Raw genomic sequence first — 23,687 nt, forward strand, 5'->3', positions numbered from 1 at the left:
TGAAACAAATAATCGTCCCTGGTTTGTTCATAATGGTAAGCCAAGGATTATGGTTTGTTTAGGAGGAGAAAATATGGTGCCGTTTTGCTTGTGCACAGAAAGTCTTGCTGTGACATGCAAATGTGGCCTGTATCCAGCATGTATTAAATATATTAAAATCATCATCATCATCATCATCATCATCATGTGACTGGCTTTCTCCAGCCACTCTGAGCAGCTTCCACCATATATAAAAACATTAAACCATAAAAAGCTTCCCTATCAGAGCTGCCTTCAGATGTTTCATAAATGTTATTGCTCATCTCCTTAACATCTGATGGGAAGGCATTCCACAGGGTGGGCGCCACTACCAAGAAGGCCCTCTGCCTATGCCAAGTGCAAAATAATGAATAGAATATTAAATTCAATACTAAATTGATTTCTCAAAAGCCAAGTCAGTAATGAGCCACATTTCCCTCATACCACTATATTGAGCCAAACTCAAAAGTTTCTCTCATTGGTGCAAAGGTGATCCCTTTTGCATAATCTCTTTACAGCCCTAGCAACAAAGATAGAACACCATAAAGACTAACACAGTCCTAGGAAGTTGAAATAAGACTTGAAAATGAGGCCTGTGTTTAGTAACTGTGTCATGAGACGTTCCCCCACCTCCAAAGAGTTTGGGTTGCCCCTTAGCCTCTCCGTCCTCTGAAGTATGAGAGATGGTTACAAAGGAGGTGTGATATCATTTAGTGTGAACATGTGTTAAAGGTTTGGGAACATTTGCTGGTGGGGGAGGTGTGACAGATGGGGTTTGCTTTCATGCTTGGGGTCTAATTGATTGCCATATTTGGAGTGCAAATACATGGCTTCCCCAGTCCCTTCTCTTTCCTTACCAGAGAAGAGAACTAGACCCACACCCACATCAGTGACACCTAGCAGGGGGTGCCCAAAGGGCCCAAGCCTCAAGTCTTTTGTCCCATGCACCCCAGATCTCATCATTATCAGTTTATTTGTATGCTGCTTTCACACAAAACTGCACCCAAAGTAGCTCAGAACATTATCAAATGAACAATAAGGCTAACATTTCAAAATGCATTAGGATAGATAGATGATAGATAGATGATAGATAGATAGATAGATAGATAGATGACAGATAAAATATCAGTAAGTACAAAACCTCAATCCATATGTAACATTGTATAAAAACGATGCATTAACCTAACCTAATTTAATAACGTGAGCTGAGCAACACTGAATAAAACAATATGAATAAACTAACATAATAAAATAATAAACTAAACAAAAGTGAGATCTTCAAAAACTTTGCTTACAGCACCACAGCTGGGGGCACTTACAAAGTGCAGTCCTGGTGAAATGCCCAGTCATTTAAATTTGCTCAGAGGCAGCTTAAATACATATACATTAGCACAGGGGTCAGCAAACTTTTTCAGCAGGGGGCCGGTCCACTGTCCCTCAGACCTTGTGGGGGGCTGGACTATATTTTTTTTTGGGGGGGGGGAATTGAACGAATTCCTATGCCCCACAAATAACCCAGAGATGCATTTTAAATAAAAGCACACATTCTACTCATGTAAAAACATGCTGATTCCAGAACATCCGTGGGCTGGATTTAGAAGGCGATTGGGCCAGATCCGGTCCTGGGCCTTAGTTTGCCTACTCATGCATTAGCATATGCAAATATTATTCACATTTGTGCCATGCACTCGTGCCTCCGAGTGCTTTTTAGTAGCTTAAGTAGTGCCCACACTACCTGGCCCTGGGTGGTCCAATGGAGTCTCTTTCTTTTTCAGAATGATCCAAAGCTCATTTGTTGACATGGAGAACATGTTTGACCTCTTCAGTGAGGAGCAAGAAGTGAGTTCAGGCCACATCTATGCTGCTGTGAATAGCTGCTAGCTTATGCTCTCTTAGATACCTCTTCCCTTCCCTCCAGCAACTTAAGGGGTTTTTTTTTGGAAGTGGCTTCTCTCTGATTGTTCACTGTCTGGACTGGGTGATAAGACAGAAATGGGAATAATGATGCTGAATCCCTGTTGTGCTCAAGCACCGAAATTCAAAGGCCACTGTGTGCTTGGAAAACAAAAGGCCATTGCTCTTCACACAGCTTGCAATTACTCTATGGGGCTCATGCCTTCAGAGTGTTGCTATGATGGCCATGTCCTCTCAGGGAGTGTGTTTCTCTGACTGCTCGTAATATTTGCGGGGAGGGGAATTTTTGGCATAACGTCCTGCATGCAAACCACACCCTCTACCCACTGACCCTACACTCCCCCCCCCCTTCCAGGAGCTCCTTTGCTTCTGCACACACTAGTTAGGCCCAAGACCATGCATGATGTCACAGTTTTGTTTACCTGCAGGTGAAGGACGAACCAGGTGCTGCAGACCTTCGGTTTCTGGCAGGACGTGTGGAATTTGAAAATGTCCATTTTGGCTATGTGGAAGGGTAAGGGGGAAGGTCCAGAGAGCTGGCTGGCTGGGTGGGTGGGTGGGTAGTGAGTCAGGAAAGCAGAGGATGGAGAAGACAGTAAAGAGATTGTGGTAGGTAACGGGCAGAGCGGATGCTCAAAGGATGAAGGCAAATGTGGTGGGCCTCAGCGGAATGTTGGAGATGCTTTTTGTTCACTTTCCTCACAGGAGGGAAGTCCTGCGTGATGTTTCCTTCACAGTGATGCCTGGGCAGACCCTTGCACTGGTAAGGAGAGAGTTCTGCCTAGAATGAACGGTGTTCCCTCTTTTGATTCTGCTACAATGGGAGCAGTGGCAGGTCCCACGGAAGGGGCCCCCCAGTGCTTTCCCCTGCTTACTCGTTCCTCCTGCTGGCTATACCCATATTGACCCTTCCTCGCCCCCCTCTCTTTGCCCAGGTGGGACCCTCTGGCTCAGGAAAGAGCACCATCATTCGCCTGCTCTTCCGCTTCTACGATGTGTGGGGAGGCTGCATCCGAATTGATGGGCAGGATATCTCCAAGGTAACGAGGCAATTATGTTGTGGCGATAGGAGAGGTGGGATTCACCTAACCAGCCCCCTCAGTGAAAGACCTGCACAAAGACTTCTTTCCCTCTCCTCCACCCCACCCCACCCTGCCCCCTGGAATTAGCTTTGGAGGGTGCTCAGGAGCACCCCTAGTACAGTGGGCAGTGAGGAGGGGGAGAATAGTTCCATCTGGCAAGTAGCAATGCTTGCACAGATGAAATGAATGGAGGAGCACAATGGTGAAATCCTCATGAAGGCTTCATTAGTGAGGTGCCAGAGTCTTCCAGCACGGAATGGAGACAAGGCTCTTGGCATGATGAGTGGGAGGAAGGAGGTGTCACCCAAAGGAACAAGCAGCTGGCATCCTTGGAATCATGTTATTCTGCTTAAAATAAGGAAGGGGAACCTCAGTCCCAGGGCGGCCAAATCTGGCCCTGTGCACTTCTCTGTTTGGCCCTCAAAAGTCTCCCCAGGCAACAACTCTTCTCCTCAGGCCATATCCTCCATTGTCTTTCACTTTGCACCCTCCATGAGTGTTTTTGCCTGGCTGGAATATGTCCTTCGACTGCTGAGAAGATATTTCTTGGTTGCCTGAATGGACGACACAGAGGGGAGTGTGGGAGTGTGTGAAGAAACTAGAGTATTGTGGAAAGATAACATTTAAATGTGTTGCTCGGCCCACTTGCATCTCTGGCCCTGCCCGCCATTGCCATTTGGCCCCCAGGCTTAAAAGGTTCCCACACATTGTTCTAAAGGGCTAAAGTAGCCCTTGAATGGCTCTGCCACCTTCCACTTGCACACACACACACACACACACACACACACACACACAGGCACATACATTTCTCCTTCTGCTCCTCAGGACTTTTCCTGCCCCAGCCCAGATGCTTAATTCCTGGTTTCTGCTGGTTGCCCCCAGCAAAGCAGAGACGTGTGATTCCATTTAGGGACGGATGAAAGAGCTGTGCTGGGGAAGGCACAGCTGCAAACTGCCTCCACCTCTCCTCTGGCCACCCAGGCTCACTGGGGGAACTGCTACAGGATATCTGGGGAGAGTCCTAGGTGCCCCATCTGGGTGCCAGGATTTCATGAGGGTCTGAGGTTGGCGGGCGGGGGGGGGGGGGAGAGGATTGAAGGGCAGCTGCTCTTTTCATGTCTGCTCCAGCTGCTTGCTGTCTGCTCTTTTGAAATGTGTGGTTCCCCATGTCTCCCCCACTAGGGTTTTTAATTTTTTTAAAAAACCTATCCTGCAGGGTTCTTATTTTCACTGGTCATTGGAGCAAAATATCTCTAGGAAGCAATGAATGCTGATATGCAGGGTAGATGGCACAGGAAACAAGTGTGTAAGAGTGTGGAGGGAAGCTTGAAAGATACATCCCTTCCCATGTTGTGTGTGCGCTCACACTTCTTTTTTCCCCTCTGATCAAACCATTCTCCCCCCACAAACCTCTACCTAATTTCCCAAAAATAGCAAAACATGTTTATCAAAAGCAACAGAAGAGCAAGTGTCCACATCACAAGTGGTGATTTGCTCATTCAAAGTGCCTTCAGCTCTTTGGATTAAAAAAATGACTGTGTAACTCTCATTTGCCATCATCTACCTTCTCTAAGTTCTACCCTGGGATTTGTGTTACTGTGCCCTCTAGACTGGTGACTCCTTTTGCGGGTGTATTCTGCAGCGTGTTGCTATAGCGTATTGGCAGTAGATTTACTCTGGACTGTACACACATCATTTATTTGTCGTTCTGCAATGCTTCACGCGTTGCCTTCAGGATGGGCAATTCTTGCGCTACGGTGCAATGAAAGCAGGACAAAGGACAACAACCCAGAACATGAAGAGTTTGAAAAGTTACATGATTTCAGCAGGAAACTACAGGGCATGGACCAATGGGAACTGAAGCCCTGAAATGTTTGCAGGTGTTATGGAGAACAAGATCATGTATGAGCAGTGGCGGAGCTTCATGCTCCGGCACCCGGGGGGGTGGAGAGCAGGCGGGGGCAGGGCTGGCGCGCATCCCGGGGATGTGGCGTGCTGCCCACAGGGGCCTGGTGCACGTCCCGGGGGCGTGGCATGCTGCCTGCGGGGGTGTGGCACCCAGCGGGGGTGGGGGAGCAGCCAAGATGGCACCCCACCGGGATCACACTACCAGGGGCGGTGCGCTCCCCCCGCACTACTCTTCCTCCGCCAGTGTGTATGAGCAGAAGTCATCTCATCAAAAATGGACAATAAAAGAGGGCATTGGGTTGGGTGGTGGCTGCTGTCTAATTGGGAAATTGCCCCCACTTCAAGGTGTGACATCATGGTTGTTCATAGTGACAAGACCCACCTTGCAGATGCCTCAAGCTAAACTCTCCATAAGGCTGTGATAACACCACACTGCTTTGGGGAGGGTGTGTGTGTGTGTTTGTACGCTATTCCTAGCTGGGCAATGTCTTCCTTTCCCTTCTCTCTGCCCCCACTTCAACCCACCCATTTCCCTTTCCCCACAGGCCAAGCAGGCTTCGCTGCGCTCCCACATTGGTGTGGTGCCTCAGGACACTGTCCTCTTCAACGATACCATTCGCAACAACATCCGGTATGGACGCATCGATGCCACCAATGAGGAGGTGATTGAGGCGGCGATCGCGGCTAATATCCATGAACGCATCCTCACTTTCCCCGATGGTAAGGGGCTGCTTGCCACCTTTGGCTTATGCTTGCTGTGCCATCAAGCTCATAATATACTCTGCAGGATGCTGTGAAACCCAGGATGCTTCTGTCGGGATGCCTCCTCTTCTGCTGCAGCTCACTGGTGGAGCACATGCCTTGCATGCGAAAGGCCCCGGGTTTCATCACGTGGCCTCTCCAGGCAGGGCTGAGACAGAGAGGCTCCTACCTGAGACCCAGGAGAGCAGCAGCCAGTGAGTGCCTTCTCTCACTTGACCAATGGCCAGGGAGGGCAAGAGGCACCAGACTGGGGAAGGCAGGTGTGGGCAGTGCTGAGCTAGAGGGCTTCCTCGTTCGGCAGCTTCCTGGGTTCTTATCTGAACCGAAAGGACCTGCCCCTGGCTCTTACCCTCTCCCTCTCAGGGTCTCCCTTACAGACTCTGCTCATCTCAATGGGTCGAATTCAGTGGGATACATGCATAGGGAATGAGTTCACTTCCCACAATGGGAGTTTTCCTTCTCCCCCAGCCCCATACACTCCTGGTTCTTCACACACACACTGAACCCATCACAGGGGTTCCCCCAACTCTCCAGAGCATATTTTGGGGGCAGGCAGCATGAGGAGAGGGGAGGAAATTCTGTTGTGTGAGTGGACGTCATCCAACACACACAACTTAGTGGAATCCTATTCAATGTTTTCTAAAAGCTTTTTCAGCTCTTCAGTTAACATGAGCAAGGTCTATGACAGTCCAGATTCCCACCCAGAAACCCTGTAAGAGCAGTTGATAGAAGGACCTTTGGGCAATGAGAGCAATCAGGATTGGCTTCTGAAACTAGATATTCAGAGTTTGTCCCATCCCTTCCTGTTTTAAAGCGCCCTGGCCAGTAGACTTTGGGTTTGCTAAAAGTGTCTATATCAAATCTCCCTTGGCAGTAGACCTGGGAGGTGTAGCAAGATGCTGTAGAACCAAGGCACTCCCAGTGCCTGAACAGCAGAAGTCACAGGTAGTCCCTCTCTATTACACAGCATTTGATTTTGCTTTGTCCACTTGTACCTGGCAGGTTATGATACACAGGTTGGCGAGCGAGGTCTGAAGCTGAGTGGAGGGGAGAAGCAGCGAGTCGCTATTGCCCGCACCATCTTGAAGAACCCCCAGATCCTCTTCTTTGATGAGGTGAAGAAGGCAAATAAGAGCAATCTCGGTTTTCTGATTGCTGGTCCTCACGTTGCCAAAACGCTATCACCCACACAAAAGAGGGGGGAGGACTTGGCATGCTCAGGAGAACCACCAAAGTTTGCATTAATACAGAAAGCATTTAGGAATAAGCAAACACAATCTGAAGGGGGAGAGAGCATGCCAGAAATAACTGAATTAAGGACTGAGCATGCAAAGTCGGCACAGAATGCTGACTAACCGTTGGGGGATTGGAAAAATGGGGTGTGGGTGAGGAAGGGAACTGGAATTAAGTGACGGGAGCCTTGGATAGAAGCCTTCCCAGTACAACGTTGCTGGTCCAGTTTCTTCCATCTATTTCTGAAATTCATGGACGTGTGGCTCTCCTTATGTAGCCAGAACTATGCCACCCGTGCACAGGAGGGGAGGTATCAGCTTACCTGGAGGAGACCAAGTAGGTTTTTCTGGGGGGGATAACCATAAGGGAACAAAAACAAAACACCTCAAAACATGCTCAGTGGCAATAAATGCTGGCTGACTGTTTGGGTGAGGAGAGATGGACTGAAGTATCCATTTCATGCTGCAACATTTTGTTGTGGGTCACACTTGTTTCCTTGTTCCTAAAGCTAGCCTTCATCTGCCCTTTGCCCCCTTCCGCATATGCTCTCCTTTCTTGGAGTTGAAACCCTGGAAATGGTTGGGAGAATGGGTAGCACTCAGCCTTCCTGAATCTGGGAGCCTCCATTCACCGCCACGATGCTATTCAGCTACTTGGAGACCTTCTTTACCATTTCACCTGACCCAAGGGATCTTCTCTGCCATTCTTGGCAATCAGTGTCAAGAGTCCCCGACCTTCATCCGCCCATTGCTTTGCCTTGAGTTTGCAACTGATGTTCTGGTACATTTTGAACCTGTTTCATAATTGCAGCAGTTTTAGAACTGTATAATTCTATTGTTGTAATGCACTCTGGGATCACTTTCAGGCCACATCAGCGCTGGACACCAAGACTGAGAGGAATATCCAGGCATCCCTGGCTAAAGTGTGTGCGAACCGCACCACCATCATCGTAGCTCACAGGTATGGGCAAGCATCCTACCACAGGAGCTTTCTGTTCAGGGCTTCAGCATAATAGCAGCTAGAGGGATGCTGCAGCCTTCAGAAGAGGAGAGCCTAAATACTAGTTCCTCACTTGCATCAATTTCTCCAGGCAGACTCCTTTTCCCTCTCTGGGGAGCTCAAACGGGGTGTGTTATACTGAGAGTCCTGAGCTGGGGAGGGATCACTACTGCATTCTTCCCTCTTGATAACAGCTTTGGTGGTTGTGCTCTCTCTGCAGGCTTTCCACGGTGATCAAGGCCGATCAAATCCTAGTTATCAAGGATGGCCGAGTGATGGAGCGAGGAAGGTAAGCTCTTAGCCATGCCAAGTGCTAAAAATTATAAAGTAAGATTTATAACCAGCAATCCAGCCAAGGATTTTTTATTTTTATGTTTGCAATCTGTATAAGTTAGGCGGATCGCAAGCACTTTAAGGCCATCAGAGTTTTACAAGCAGAATGGCCACAGAGTTTGGCTGTGTATCTTCAAAAGGATCCACAATGAAGGCGAGCAAATTGTGGGTCTGTGGATGCTTCTGAGGGACGAAGGGGGCATACCTGGTATGGAGCCTTGTGAAATTAACTCTCTCTGCCCCTTTAACAGGCACGACCAGCTAGTGGACAAAGGTGGCATCTACTCTGACATGTGGCTGCAACAAGGAAGTGACACGGAGGTGGAGAGCAAGATCAGTGCTGAGTCTACTGCAGAAAGCAAGGCCAGTGCTTCGACCAAAGCAGGAAGCGAGGAAGGCTCTGCCTCTGCAACCAGTGAAAAGACAGAGGAGAGGGAGCAGGAGGGGGAGACAGAGGAGGGAGAGGGGGAGACAGAGGAGGGAGAGGGGGAGACAGAGGAGGGAGAGGGGGAGGAAGAAGAGGCAAGCACAGAATCATAGCCAAGCAACGAGAACTACTGAGCAGCTGACAGTGACAACAGCAAATCCTGCAAGGATGTGGCTTCGAAGCCAAAAAGGCAGCAGCTGCCACCTCTGCTGTTAGATTTCTGAACCTCCTCTGTATGGCATAAAGGGGGAAATGCTCAGGCACCCAAAGCACACAGATGATCCACCAAGTTAGCAGTGAAGCCATGGAGACCAAACTAGAGGAAGACTTCAGGCTGCGTACGGTTCCCAGCATGCAGTTCTTCATGAGCAGGACCTGCACGTAGTGCTAGAGCAACTTCAGAGTATATTCTCCAAGCTACTGCCAGCATTCCTGGGAAAGCTGTTGCTTGGTGATCCAGGTGTATTATCAGGGAATTGTGAAAGGGGTGGGGGGTGGGGGGAGGCAGGGACCAGGGCTGCCTTGCCTCACTGTTCTCCCCAGCAAAATGCCTTCCCTTGCAAAGATGAATGGAGTGTGGAGGTGGGGGGCATGCGTGAACATTTGCCAGCACTTTGTATACAACCACAGAGGGAGAAGCCTGCAGAATGGCTGTGTGTGTGTTTTTGTAAGTTCTGATTTTGAGGTGTCCCGTTTTAATTTTCATAAACTCGAAAAAGTGTTTTCAGATCCCTGGATCCCGTTTCTAGTTTTGCCTGCGGGGGAGAAGGATTCGAAAAGGATTAGGGTAACCCCATGACCCCCCTCCAGATGTTGGCAGACTACAACTCCCATCATCCTTATTGGGCCAAGCTGGGAGCTTGGAGTCATGCTGACAACAACAGGTTCCCTATCTCAAAGGAGTTTTGGCTGGCAGGCAAATGGGATGGAGACCCTTCTCACTTCTGCACAACGGAGAGCACAGAGAGAAAGTGCTTCTCAAATGGGTCTGGTTTACTTGGATCCCTTGACTACAAGGACATGGAAAAACAAGAGGGGACCTGGAGTCACGGAGACAGGGTAGAAAGGAAGAGCAGGGCACAGAAAAATAATAAGAAACGCCTCTCTATCGCCTACCCAGGCCAGGTAGCTGCTTTTCTGTTTGGTGGCTCTATGGAGGCTGCTTTCAGAAGGACCTAAATGGTTCCTACTGTAAAGCTATTCAGCTCCAGGCAGTCTTGGGTTGTGTGGGCAAGTGATGGTGGCCCTGGCCAAGACTCTGGAAATTCTGCCCCTAGATCTTTAGACAGAACTATCCATGGGCCTAGCGCTGGAGAGAGTAACAGACACAGAGGGGAAAAGGAGCCAATCCCTAGTTCTGATCAGTTTCAGCTTTATCTTTGCAGCGTCAGACATGAGTTTGTTGCCTTACTGCTTCTAACTCCAAGAAGGCACCACAACAAGTTAAAACAGCAACTGAAGGAGGAAGCCAAGAACAGTGGCCCTTTTATTGAAGGGGCTGGTTGTTTTACAGCACATTCCCCATTCCCACAATCTCTCTCAGCAGAGGGTGCTTTAGGGTTTACATGCAAGAGTTCTTCAACTTTAGCTCCCAAGTGAAAGAGGGGGGGGGAGGAAACTGCCATATTTCGGGGGGGGGGGTTGTACAGCACAGTGTCTGCATTAGGGGAGCTGCTGTTCCCCACTTGCTCTTCCCATATTTCTGTGGTGCTCTGACTTACTAGTCTAGCAATGATTGTCACCCTACTGCTTCCGTCCGCATGCTTGGCCATATCTGAAGATGCCAGAATAGGCTTGGCTATATATATATTTATATATGTGTGTGTGTACCTGGCTTCTTTTAGCTCTGGCTGCCGGAAGCGGCTTTTGAGGGTCCTGTGCGGCAGTTTGCACAGCAACAATCCTGTCTGTTAGCTGTCGCTAACGCCACCCATGTCCTCCGAAGCCAAGAAGAACCTCATGGGGGGTGGGGGAAGGGTCAGTGGGGCTCCAGTCTTGAGGAAAGTCCCAAGGCAGCACCCCGCTGAGGCTCAGTCGTCGTCCTGTTGCAGCTGCTGGTGCCTACTCTGGTACCACAACATGGTAGGAAGGTTCTGGCAGCCTTGGTAGCGGCGCTGGCGCTCCTCTTCCCCCAGGGGTGGCACAGAGTGGCAGGGCGCCCCTGCCAATGAGACGTTGAGCAGCTGGGCTGGGGTGCCCGAGCCAAAGACTGCAGACCATGGACCCACCTGCAAGGAACGAGAGAGATTGCTTCACTTAAGGTTGCCCTGGGCCACAACTCAATCCGTCGTCAGCATTAATGCTGATATAGCACTTCCAAAGCATCAGTGTTTCAGGTACATTATCTCAGTATCTTATACAATCGGCCTGTAAGGATGGCCAGGAAAGCAAACTGAATTAAGCCTGCCTGGCTGGCTTCCACATGCTCTAAAAATGGTAAGTTTCAGTGACTTCCTTTATTTGTTGCATCCAACCCTGTGCCATCACTTGGAATTAACCAATTTAGCCTGGATCCATTGCACTTGATTAAAAAAAATCAGTTCAAACTACCTTGAATGTACACACCTTTTTTCCTTTTAATGGCAATGGTCTGTTTTTGAGCAGTAAAACTAATTGGGATGTAACAAAACACACATTTTTCTTTCCAAAGGTGCCATATTGCACATCAAAAGACTCCTTTAGTCCAAGCTACCTTCCACAAACTTCAGATGTCATTCTCTAATTGTCATCCCAGATGGCCTGTGTGTCAGTTACATGAGCAAAGGTTGGCTCTGGCCATTTGCCAAGTTCTAGTTTTCAGCATTGCTGCCTCTACACCTAAGCATTTATTTCTCAGTCTGCCGTGCTGCCCAATTGATTCCCAACTCTTTCCCTACACACAGAGGAGAAACCAAACTGGTTGCAAGATGGTGCATAAGATGACTTGGCCTTACCAGGAGCCTTGATCTGCCCTGAACTTGCTGGACAGCTCAGGCCAGTTTTCATCTATGTTAATTGGCCAAGCACCAATGTCCCTACTCCCCTCTCCCCTCCCCTGGAACTGGGAGTAGAGCCCAGGGAGTGCTGCCACCCAGTTAGTGATGCTGCCACTAGAAGCGGCCACTTTGAACTGGAGAGACACCTGTTGCTAATGCCACCTGCCAAAAACCAATTTGAGGACGGGCTTTCTAGTCACTATTTTGAGCCTCCTGGTATTATGTCCAGAACTAACATCTCTTGAGGGACCATAAATTGATGGCAGAGCATATGCATGCAGAAGGTACCAGGTTCGAAACCCAGTGTCCCCAGTTAAAAGGACCTGACAGCAGGCAACATGAAACCTGAGAGCCACTGCCAGAGTAGACAACATTGGACAATTAGCCTGACTCCATATGTTCCTATGCTCTGCAAACACCAAGCCTTGGACTCCGAACAATCACAGCCCACCTTCCTTCCATGGCACTTACCGGCAACAAATGCTGGAGGAGGCACTGGTCGGGCTGCAGTCCGGCCCAGAACTCGGCAAAAGCCGACCCACCGCTGGCGGTAGTGGTGGCAGTGGCAGTGGTGGTGCTACGTATGAGCACCACATTGGGATGGCGCCGTGATGCCCGTAGCTTCTTCGTCAGTGGCCCCGGATAGCTCTGGTCAAGGAAGAGGAGAACCCGGCGAGCATTGCAGCTCTCCAAGTCTGCTAGCAGCTCCGAGATGGGGTACCGCTCCTTAGGATCTGCCTGTTGCAGGGAAGGGACAGCTCATCAGCACCTGCCCCTTGGTCACTGACACACATGCACACCCCTCCCCGCTCCACAGTTGGGAGATCAAGGGGATTCCACTGCCTGGGAGTTAAAAGGAGCGGATTAAATGGGGAAGAGCAAGACAGGGCGAGCACCCACTGCAAAGGCCGGTGTTGTTTTCTCCCTGCAGGCACACATGAAAGAGCTGGACGGCCCTTTGAAGGGAACAGAGGAGAGGAGAGGGCTGCAGCCTCCACCTGCAGTTCTGTCAACATCTCTCCTTCCTCCAGTCGGGCTTCCCAGGACATGCTGGGACAGGTGGGATGACCTCCTCCTCCTCCACCACCCAACTGCCAAAAGTGGCTCACTTCACTTTCCATTTCCAGCCTAGGAAACCCCAAAGGAAACTTGGCAAATGGCCAAATGCAGGCCTTTGAGAAGGGATGGTGCCGCTTTGTATGTGTGCACAAGCATCTTAGGCAGCCGCCCCACATTTCCCTGCCCCAGTTGGGTTCACTTGGCACCCCGACTTCACTGCTCCCTGCCAGCAATTGATCATGGCTTACCCCCATGTGATAAATGCATGAGTGAAAGTCTCCTTTATATCGTTAGCATTCCCATTCCCTGCTCGGCTAAGCAGGTTACATTAGCATCAATAGCCAAGATCCTTTTCGGGATGTAGCATGATGAAGTAGGATTCATTCATTTAACGAGGTGCATATACCGCTTGACTGCTGTAAAACCTCCAAGCGGTTTTACTTGTAAGTTAACCTGCTGCTGCTGCTGCTTGCTTCATTCTGCACCAACCTGTAGCTTTTCCCAACAAGCAACATTCATCAGTGCTTGGCTGACCACTGGGTAGGTGGCCTGTGGCTGTGGCTATTGTCACGGATTCAAAATTCTAACTTTTTAAAAGTGAGGAGCAATGAAGAACACCATGACGGGTTTCCTATTGGATTTCTATGGGTCAGCGTATGGCTGTCTCAATCCACCTGGAGACAATTCCTGGGCAGAGCCACAGACTCCTTGACAAAATAATATATTGAATAGCATTGCTCATGGGGACTAATTTAGACCATTTCCTCGATGTATTTCTCCCTCTGATCTCTCTCTGCCTCTGCCTAACTTACCTGGTGGGTTACTCCCCCCAATAAATTGGCAAGAGATGTGCCCCAAGAGATGATATCCCGGCTGTGAAATAAGCAGCACCACTTTGTAACTTGTGCGGTTCTGTATTTCTTGTGCCCCCACACATTAATTCACATGTAGAGGTTGTGCACCAGAGGGGGTGGGGGTGGGAGGGAGAGAGGGAAGAGGCACATACCCTTCTCTCCTCCTACAGTGATGTCATACCTGGATCCATCATGCCACCCCACCATCCTCTGATAATACACACCCCATCCATCCTTAAGCTCTGGAGGGTTTTGGCTACACATGCAAAATTCCAGTAGGAGAGGGTTGATATCAATAGTGGAGACAGAGGATGGGATAGAACCTTCCTCCTATCATAGCTAAGGCCAAAGGGCTAAAAAAACTGGACCATTCCCATCATACCTCAACAATGATGATAGATCAGCTTGGCTTGGCAATTTAAAAAAAAATCCTCAAAGAAAGAAAACAGCAGCAGGTTCATTTTGTCTCCTACACCCTTTTGAAATGTGGCTCTTTTGGGGGAGGTGTTATTAGGTTATTGTACTTATTTTGATTTTATATACTGTGATCTTTTCTGTGAACCACCCTGAGACCTCCGGGTATAGGGTGGTATATAAATTCAATCAATCAATCATTCAATCAAAAAATGGCTTGTGATGTTTCGTAAAGAGAGTACAGACACTAGGACAACCAATGTTGGCAGCTCCATGGGCAAGTGCTGCCCTGCTCCTCCTAGACAGCCTCTCCCTGGCTTCCAGCCCTGACCCCCCACTTACAATGCCATTACGGTTGGCATCCCACAGCAGCATGGTGCCATCGCTGGCTGCTGGGCTGTTGAGGTAGAGCACCAGCGAGTCGGCGCAGTGGAGGCTCCTGCAGACCAGAGCCAGGTGGGAGCGAATGGCCAGCTTCTCAGTGGCTGGGTGCACGTCGCCCATCTCCACAGTCACTGTCCGGAAAAGAAGAGGGAGAGAGGGATCTGCTAATCCCGTGCCCCAAAGGCCTGTCTCCTCCCTCCAACCCACTCTAGTCTTGTACACCAAAGCAGCAGTCCCCCCCCCCCAGACCACCCAAAAACCATTGGTCTTGACACACCACTTAATGTTTTTTTCTGCCTGTTGTACCAATTGGAATACACCATGCTAGATGCTGCCTGATTTTTCAAGCTGTATTCCGAGTCCTTCTTATATGTTGCATTTTATTGTGTTCTGTCAATTCAAACTGTAATGTAATAAAATGCAAGGAAAGAAAAACGAAGAAGCATTAAAATACAATTGAGTATTTAATGCGAACCACCTGAAAGAAGCTTGACCACAGTTTGGGAACACCTTCCCTGTGGCATCCTCATTCCTCCAACCACCACTTGCTCCCTGCCACCACATCCTGCTCATCTGGGAAGGGGCCAGAGTTGGGAGCAGCATGGGAATATTTACTAGGCTCTCTCATTAGCCCACTCTGCAAAATGCCCCACAGGTGGTTTGGTCCATGCCGTGCAGGCCTGTAATTTTTGCAGGGACATGTAACGCAAAGGCGAGATTTCGCCAGGGCTAGATGCATTCACACCCAGCATTTTCTCAAGTGGGATGGACAAGTAGGGGGACACTCTGAAATGCAATACACCCCCCCCCCATGCAGAACCTTGGTGGCAGGGAGAAGGAAGTGCCAGGAACAGAGTCTTGCCTCTGAAGAGCAGCTCATGGCGTCCCGACACCCCTGAGTAGGGCTGGGGGGATATACTGATACATCAACCAAAACCAGTTTCTAGGCCACATTGTGCTAAATGTTTCAAAATCAATGACCCGGCAATATATCGTGAATCACGTGTGTGTGCGCGCGCGCGCATTATGCAAAAATCACAATTTTGGGGAAAACAGGAAACTACCCAGTGCTTCTGTGTCTCCCTGAGTTGAATGAGCAGATGCTCTTCCCTCTCTTCTCTCTCTCTCTCTCTCTCTCTCTCTGTGTGTGTGTGTGTGTGTGTGTGTGTGTGTGTGTGTGTGTTTGTGTGTGCGCACCTGCGCCTGGAAGCAGCCAGCAGAAAGCACGGTTTTGTGAAGCTAGCTGATGCTGAAATTTAAGGAAGTCCCTCCAGCTCACGTGAGCAGGAGTGGCATGGGGACTTGCTCAGCTGTAGGGCCGGGCAAAGTATATCAACTGCTTCTTTCTCCCCTCCTTATCTCCTCCTCCCTTCTTATTTTAGACATCATGATATATCAGTCTATCACAATATTTAGCTGGCGCTTTATCACAATGTTGAAAACCAGATTATTGCCCAGCCCTACCTATGGGCACTGAAAAGTCACCCACCCCCCTAAGGAAACCAAGAGCCCCGTCCCACCCTTGCAGCCGACAGCTAGCTCTCTTTTGTACTGGTACCTGAGGCCTGCCCCTCGCTCGCGAAGAAGGCCTTGATGTGCTCTTGGCGGAAGCCGTTCCGTCGAAGCATCTGGTAGAAGAGCAGCAGGTTCTGCGCATGGTGGGGGTAGGTGACCTGCTCCTGCCAGCCACCTGGGAGAGAAGCACGGTAAGCAATCCAGGGGGGAAAACATGGTGGAAGAGAGGCTGAAGCTGGTTGCAAGGGGCATAGGAGCACTAACACTGCCCCTCAAGGAGACAAGGGGCTCATGCCCAGTAGAACAAAGCTGTAGCTCAGTAGCAGAGCATATACTTGCACACAGAAAGAGCCGGGTTCAATCCCCGGCATCTCCAGATAAGGTTGGGCATGTCCACTGTCTGAAGCCTTGGAGAGCCACTGCCAATCAGAGTGGCCAATACTCAGCTAGGTGGACCAATGAGCTGACGCACCACAAGGCTGAGCCTTCACTCAGATTCACCCTCATCCATCCGCTGGCCAAATGCAGTGCAAGCACTGCAAGCCAAATTCACTGGCTTGCAGTGGTGTGTGGTCAGTGGACTGGGGCACTAGGCTAGTCCCCTAAATGTCCCCGCTAAATTAGAATATTGAAGTATTAAAGCCTGGTGCCTCCTTCCCAAAGCCCAGGAAGCTTCTGCCAGCTTAGGGATGGAGGCGCGATGCTCCGACCAGGCCCAAGAGTCCTTCCACCACCTTCCCAAAGCCCACCTGGCCTGGGAAGCTTCAGCCCAGCTTAGGGAGGGACCAGTGAAAAAAAAGACAGTCATGGAACCAAGAAATTACCGTGAAAATCCCTCAATTAAACAAGAACTCGAGTTTTGTAGCCGGCATCTCGTTAAGTTCTTGTTCAATTCCAGTTTATTTTTTGATTTTTGTTATTCTATAGTCGATTACTTCTCGTTTCAAGGATTTTCATGGTAAATTCTTTTGTTCTGTGTAACAGCTTAGGGAGGGAGGCTCGATGCTCTCTCACACACAATGTCGCCCCCTCCCTCAATCGCCCTCACAAGCTTGTGCCTCTGGCCCTAACTGTTACCCTAAGAAAAAAATCACCTCACACCACTGATGGCTTCTGATTCCCAGAACCAGCAGCTCCCTGCAGCCCCCAGGCACCACTTCTCACCTGCAATCAGCACTGCGTGGTCACACGTCTGGTACATGCGGCAAGACTTGTACAACGGAAGCTGCTGCCGGTGGCATCGCCGCGTGTTCTTGTTGAGTTCGCAGTAAGCGGCCGTGGAGCTGGAGCTCGCAAGGGGCAGGGGCTCCGGGCAGGGGCTGTATCCACGGAGATCTGGGAAAGAAAAGGAAGTGTAGTAGGACGGCAGGAGGGGAAAGAATCTCAGGTCCAACAGACCCAGACAGACACCTGAACTCTCATGGGGGCCCCTTCGCAACGAGGTCTGGATAACCACTGTTATCATCTTCAAAGGGGTTGTTCCACAACAGATCACCACACCTTTACAACATCTGAGCTACGGACTCTCAGACCTTGGGATTATTGAAATATAGACAACAAAAAATGAATCCACTCATATGGGGTCTAAGAGACCCATTATTTTTTTAAGCGATGGGGACGGAAGTTACTTCTGGGGCGCTGCCAGGATTCGGGGCCCTGAAGCTCAAACTTCATTTGTTTCAAAGTAGATCCACCTCTGGACACAGGAAATAAGAAAATGATTGGTGAGTCGAGGTGCCCTAGGCCAAGGGCAAACTTGGGACAATGAAGTTCCAGTTCTATGGTGCTCCCTTCCAGCTGAGATTCCAACACCTATTGAAGACCTTTTCTGTTTCAGCAGGCACTTTAAGAAAGTTTTCTGCTTTTTTACAGTTTTAACTGATTAGTGTATCTTTTTAACCTTACTGTACACTGCTTATGGACTAAGGTGTTAAGCGGTATATAAACTGTTGAAATAAATAAATAAATAAAAAGGTGGTCACATTGTTCTCCCCCTTCCCATTTTGTCTTCACAACCAGGTAGGTTAGGCTGAGAGACAGTGACTGGCCCAAGGTCACCCTATGAGCTTCAAGGCTGAGTGGGGATTTGAACCTCAGTCTCCCAGGTCCTAACCACGCAATCTAACCACTGCACAAGACTGTCATCTACCTGCTGCATCCCCTCTTCCTCCACTGCCCACTTACCAAGCTTTGGACTTCCTAAATCCTGAAAGTGGGGGAGTCTCCTTTGTGGTTTACAATCCTGATCCTGTAACCCCGCCCCCCTCCACCCCACTGCCCATCCAATCCAGGGACTTACCCACGCAGTTCAGCCTTTGCAGGTGCTTGGGGTCCTGTGCCACCACTACCATGGGCAAGAAATGGATCTCACAGAGACCGACGGGGGGCTCCTCGCGGCGGATACGTCCCACAGACCGCTGGCTCCTTCCCTTGCCACGGCCCGGTCGGCGCTTCAGCTGGTTCTCACAGCGGCTCCTCTGGGCTGGAATCAAGCATTCGTAGCCGCCTGCAGGCAAAGAACAAACATGTCCAGAATAAAACCTACTGAGAAAGTTCCCTATACAGGGCTGCCTTCAGGTGTCTTCTAAAAGTCAGATTGTTGTTTATTTCCTTGACATCGTTCCACAGGGCAGGTGCAACTACCGAGAAGGCCCTCTGCATGGTTCCCTGTAGCTTCACTTCTTGCAATGAGGGAACCGCCAGAAGGCCCTCGGAGCCGGACCTCAGTGTCTGGGTTGAATGATGGGGGCGGAGACGCTCCTTCAGGTATACTGGACCAAGGGTGTTTAGGGCTTTAAAGGTCAGCATCAAGACTTCGAATTGTGCTCAGAAATGTACCAGGAGCCAATGGAGGTCTTTCAGAACCAGTGTTAAATGGCCTGGTGGCCACTCCCAGTCACTAATCTGACAGCCGCATTCTGGATTAGTTGTAGTTTCCCAGTCACCTTCAAAGGTAGCCCTGCGCAGAGTGCATTGCCGTAGTCCAAGTGGGAGATAACCAGAGCATGTACCACTCTGGCGAGACAGTGCACAGGCAGGCAGGGTCTCAGCTGGCATACCAGATGGAGCTGGTAGAAAGCTACCCTGGACACAGAATAATATATTGTTATATATACATTAATATTATTTTATTTTAGTGCATGGTTTAATTTTCTTAATTTCTCCATGGGACAAGCAGAGTTTAGAAAGGTTCCAACAAATTAGTAGATTCTGTGGAACAGGTGATGGGAATGAATCTTTGCTTCAGTTGTGATTGATGAGCAGTTTATAGAGCATTCATGTGCAACACCCTCAACCCTGTGGAAAGACCAGAGAAAATATACATCTTGTTTTTCTTTATTTTGTCTCATTATATACTGTTTATGACCACTTGCCTCCTGTTTTGCTGGGGGTTCACAATATTTTTTGCATTCTTGTTTGTATATATTATCTAAAACTTCAATAAAAATATTAAAACAACAAGCCATAATCACCTGTGCATACTACATCTCTACTGAAAACTCTGCAGAACCAAGTCAGAATCTTGTCTCCCCAAGCAGAATAAAAGAGGATTTCCTCCTAGAGGTGTAAAGTATGGGGTATAAAACTCCCTCCAAAAATGGAGAGGATAAGAAAGGAGTCGGTTGCCAGTTAGGCTGCAGTGCTTGGCCAATTAATTCACAAGGCTGATGGATTAAAACACATTTCTGATAGGCTAAAAAAAGGACTCCATGATTAATCACACTAAAAAAAAGTTAATCATTTTAAAATAATGAAGGTTAATTATTTTTAAAAGAAAGAAGATGCATTTCTCCTCTGTTGTCTCAGCCACATGAGTGAAAATATCTTCTAATATGGGACTTGCAATATACAATAATGCACATAAATATATTTCTTTTTAAGGATGCTTTCCCTGCTTTCAGAATTTTTTTATTTCCTCATTTACATAGAACAAATCAATTAATTAACTAAGCATGTCTAACTAAACTACTATGTCTACTCGGAAGCAAATCATATGGAATTCAATGGAGTTTACTCCCAGGTGAGACGGTTTTGGATTAGAACAACAATCCTACTTTTCAACGTCGGCAAGAAAGACTGATGTGAAGGAAACGCTCCCTGGGCTCAGATAAACTGTGGTTTTCAGCGCCAAAGAGCAAGGAATTCTTGCACAATGTAATGCTTTCTCCCTCTCCTCCCCTTTGCACACCCCCTAAATCTGTTCTGGGTGTTCCCCTCAACCCTCTGGATCAGATTTGGGGATGGCACAGCGGGGCGGGAATCCTATTGCACTAGCACAAGTATTTGGCTGATTTCTGCCTGTCACATATCTTATATCACAGATTCGGGGATTCCTGTGTTCAAAGGGCTAAACCCTGATTCATACTAAGCCCTGAAAGACACCCTGAGTATTAGCCCATCAATGACAGTCATGCCGAGAGAGATTCCACCCAACTGAGCCTCCCACCTGTCACCCTTTGCACTGCAGCACCTTCTAACTTTCCTGTACCAAACTCTTCCTCTGATGTAGGGGTGTAAGGCTGTAGGGATGGAGTTTTCCCCAGCGCGTCCCAGGATCAGGAGGGAACTGGAGATGCCCCTCCAGCAGTAGATCCTCTCTCTTGGCTATCCCAAATTCTCCAAGTAACCCCTGCCGGCTGGTCTCAGGATGCCACTGCATACAGGACTGACACAAACACTGAGCTAGGGACAGCGTCACATACAACTCATTGATGGAAAGCAGACACTGTTGGGGCCCCGACAGTCCCAACTGCACTTGCCAATTGCAGTTATAAAAGCATGTGTGTGGAAGGCAGAGGAGATGAGAACAGGAGCATATGTGAAAGGAGGACGCTGGAGAAGCCAGGCAGCCTTCCTTCCAGATTTCACTGGCTCATAGGATCAGAGGGAACCCAAAGACCAGTCCATAGTAAGCAGGTGCTACTCACATCTCACACCAAACCCTCTACCCTGCTTTTAGCTCCTACCATGGAAATCAGTGTCTGGCAAAGAGGAAGAGCCAGGATTACTGCAGAGCAGGCAACTAGATCCCTCGAGCAACCGAGACAAGTCACAAGGTGGAGACCCCAAATCACTCCTCAGTCTTATCTGGGAGGACATCATCTTGCAACCCCAAACATTGCGTAACGTCTCTCCCTCTGCCATACCTGAAGTATCATCCATCAGCTGATTTTCTTGAAAAGACATATCTATTGGCTCAAGCTTTTCCTGAATCCCTGATTCTATAATAACTGTTTTCCTGGGTTGCTGTTTTTTTAATGTTCTATCTGTTTTTAGGACACTGTCTAATTTTCTATTTTGTGGATTTCTGTACACTGTTTAGAGGTTTTTAAATATTAAGCAGCCTAGAAATGCTTTTAATCAATCAATCAATCAATCAATCAAATATAAAAACTGCTTTTAATTAATTCCAGATTAGCCCATCCTCAGTGGAAAATTTATTGGACAGTTTATCTCCAGCCCCAACATTCTCTTCCCTGTCTTTTAAGATACTGGGGCAAAGGGCACTCTGCCCCAAGCGATGCTGAAAAAGAAGCTACAAAATATCTGAAGAGGTGATCCAGTGCGTGAGGAAGAACACCAGGAGGAGGATTAAGGTGCATAAACACAGTCAGTAATTTTCGTGAGAAAAGCATGTCCCGAGGATAAGGCGGGTCACAGGGTGCAGCAGTTGGGATACTGAATCTTGGGGAAGGGTAGGTGCAAGTGCCTGTTTTGTAAACCAGAGCGGCACTGGGCCTCAGATATGACTAGATATCTAACCGCTGTACAACGTTTATTTAAACCACCTTATTTTATGCCGGATCATCTGATGTGGACGCCTTTACAGCGCAGATCAGATGCTGGGGGCGGTTCTGCATATGCGTTCTGCATATGCTTAGGATCAGGCTCCTCTGTAGATTGCTCCTTGTAGTTTAGGGTTGAAATGCGGGCAGATTTGAGCACAAATGCCAGATCTGATCTGGGTCCTGGCACCATGGAACAGGAGGAAATAGGAAGCCTGGGGTGGGATGGGCGCAAGCCAATATGTTCTCTGCTGGGAGTGGTCGCCCACGGGGCGCGCGTGGCCTGAGGATGCGGCATTCACTCACCCACGTAGAGGCTGTCGCGACTCCGGCACCGGCGCGGGCTGACGTTGAAGTCGACATAGAAGAGCAGGAGCGGGTGGCCGAAGTTGGCGCCCGGGGTGGGGTCCAGCACGAGGATGGCGTCTTGCGCGGAGGGCGCGCCGGTGGGGCGCAGCGGGCTGCCGCTCTGGTTGCGGCCGGCCACGAAGGGCGGAGCGCCGGGCCTGTCTCCCCAGCCGTCGGGCAGCAGCGCCCGCACCTTGTGGCCCGGGCGGGCGGGCTCGGAGACATAGACGGCGGGCCCGGGCCCCTGGGAAAGGCGCGCCAGGCGCTGGCACTGCGGCCGCGGCAAGAGCCCGCCGCGCTCGGGACACTGCGCCGCCGCCACGTGCCGAAGCGCCGCCGCCGCCCAGCGCGCCACCCGCGCCTCGGAGAAGCGGTTCCCCGACGGGGCGGCCGCGCACGGCCAAGCGAGGGAGGCAGCGGCCAGCGCCAACAGCAGCGGGGCCATGGGGCGGCTGGAGCCCTCGCCGTGCGCCCCGCAGCAGCTCCGCGCGCTCTGCCCGGCCAGCGGGGCTCCGAGTCCCCGCCCTGCCCCGACAGGAGGAGGAGGAGAGACGGAGGTGGCTGCGGGTGGGGGGGAGCCAAGGACTGCGTCCCTCCCAGCCCCGCGTCCCCTTTTGCTGCTTCCTGGGCAGCTCCTATTGCCCCACCCTGCTGCCCCTGCTGCTTCTCTCCGACGGGGCGGCTCGTTCCTCTCCCGGCGCCCTCGTCTGCTGTCCACACGGAGAACGACAAGAATCCACCAGGACAGATTTAGACCCCCCCCCCCAGTTGGGCGCCTGCGGGTCAAGAGGAAGGAGGCAACGCGAGGAAAGGCATAGTTATTTTTCAGATTTCTAAACTGCCCAGCCCTGAAAAATGTACAGCAACAATGAAGAAAAGGACCTCCAAACATGTGGAGAGTGTGTTTGTCATCATTAACCATCGGTAGGACATGGATGGACACCCAGGAGAGTTATCCAGGTCGACCTCTCCCCACACAAAAAGGAGAGTCGATGTCTTACGCAACAATTCGCACCTGGCCCGTTGAATTTTCGAGGGTTTATATCTGAGTAGAAGTGGTAAGGCTTGGGCTGTTAGTGTGGCTTTCCTGTTTCCCGTTCCAATTAATGGAAACATCGTTCCAAGGGGCACAGAACTCTTGAGCATAAGCTCAGTGCGAAGACTGTCTCCAGCTCACACCCGGAGGGGCGAGACCCGTGTTACTAACTTCCCTCATATTAAACCTGAATTGAAATAATCCACGTTCACAGCCGGTATATATTGAACACTGCGCTTCTGAAGGCAACAACGGCCTCTTTCATGAATGAATGAAGGTGAGCATGACTTGGACGGAGGCGCGCCCTGTGCTGGGGAAAACCGAATTATTTGGGTTGCCGAAAGAGCTCTCCCGACTTCATCCCCCGACGCTGAACTGTTCCGTACATTGCCCGGTCCCTCTCTCGCTGTTATTGCAGCCCGTGGCCCGACGGGGCGGGAAGAAGGCGGCTGCCCCAGAGTGCGCGTGCGCACTCGTGTTTTTGTTATCTGCAGGCTTAATTGGGAGCTGCTGCTGCGGCTGCCTAAGAGCGTCATGCGCCGACCTGGACTCCCTACGATGGCAGCAATAGAGCCCTCCCCTCGGTTGCAGGCCCCACGTTGGACGCCTTCTGACCCGAGTGCAAACCCACGCGTGTTTA

The 23,687-nt window shown here is 49.9% G+C and overlaps 2 protein-coding genes across 3 annotated transcripts in view; one reads left to right on the forward strand and one right to left on the reverse strand.

Moving 5' to 3' along the window:
* The window catches only part of ABCB6 (ATP binding cassette subfamily B member 6 (LAN blood group)), a 29,245-nt gene extending 19,840 nt beyond the window's left edge, over nt 1–9,405 (forward strand). For both annotated transcript variants that reach the window (XM_083499026.1, XM_083499027.1), the window contains exons 12-20: nt 1,794–1,857; nt 2,361–2,446; nt 2,638–2,695; nt 2,868–2,972; nt 5,468–5,642; nt 6,687–6,799; nt 7,783–7,877; nt 8,137–8,205; nt 8,501–9,405. In XM_083499026.1, the coding sequence (XP_083355152.1) occupies nt 1,794–1,857; nt 2,361–2,446; nt 2,638–2,695; nt 2,868–2,972; nt 5,468–5,642; nt 6,687–6,799; nt 7,783–7,877; nt 8,137–8,205; nt 8,501–8,789 (1,054 nt within the window). In that variant the 3' untranslated portion in view covers nt 8,790–9,405. The remainder of the gene's footprint in view (nt 1–1,793; nt 1,858–2,360; nt 2,447–2,637; nt 2,696–2,867; nt 2,973–5,467; nt 5,643–6,686; nt 6,800–7,782; nt 7,878–8,136; nt 8,206–8,500) is intronic.
* A 727-nt stretch (nt 9,406–10,132) lies between these two features.
* LOC310705924 (uncharacterized protein) lies at nt 10,133–22,534 on the reverse strand. Its single transcript, XM_083500917.1, has 7 exons — nt 21,970–22,534; nt 18,177–18,383; nt 17,042–17,212; nt 15,921–16,052; nt 14,321–14,493; nt 12,123–12,389; nt 10,133–10,904 (listed from the first exon to the last, which is right to left on the reverse strand). Exons 1-7 carry the CDS (start codon nt 22,454–22,456, stop codon nt 10,707–10,709), a joined length of 1,635 nt encoding a protein of 544 aa, XP_083357043.1. The 5' UTR covers nt 22,457–22,534; the 3' UTR covers nt 10,133–10,706.
* Between the last annotated feature and the right edge of the window lie 1,153 nt (nt 22,535–23,687).

This window comes from Podarcis liolepis (genome assembly GCF_965112155.1).
Source record: "Podarcis liolepis genome assembly, chromosome: 1".
NCBI classification, from domain to species: Eukaryota; Metazoa; Chordata; class Lepidosauria; order Squamata; family Lacertidae; genus Podarcis; species Podarcis liolepis.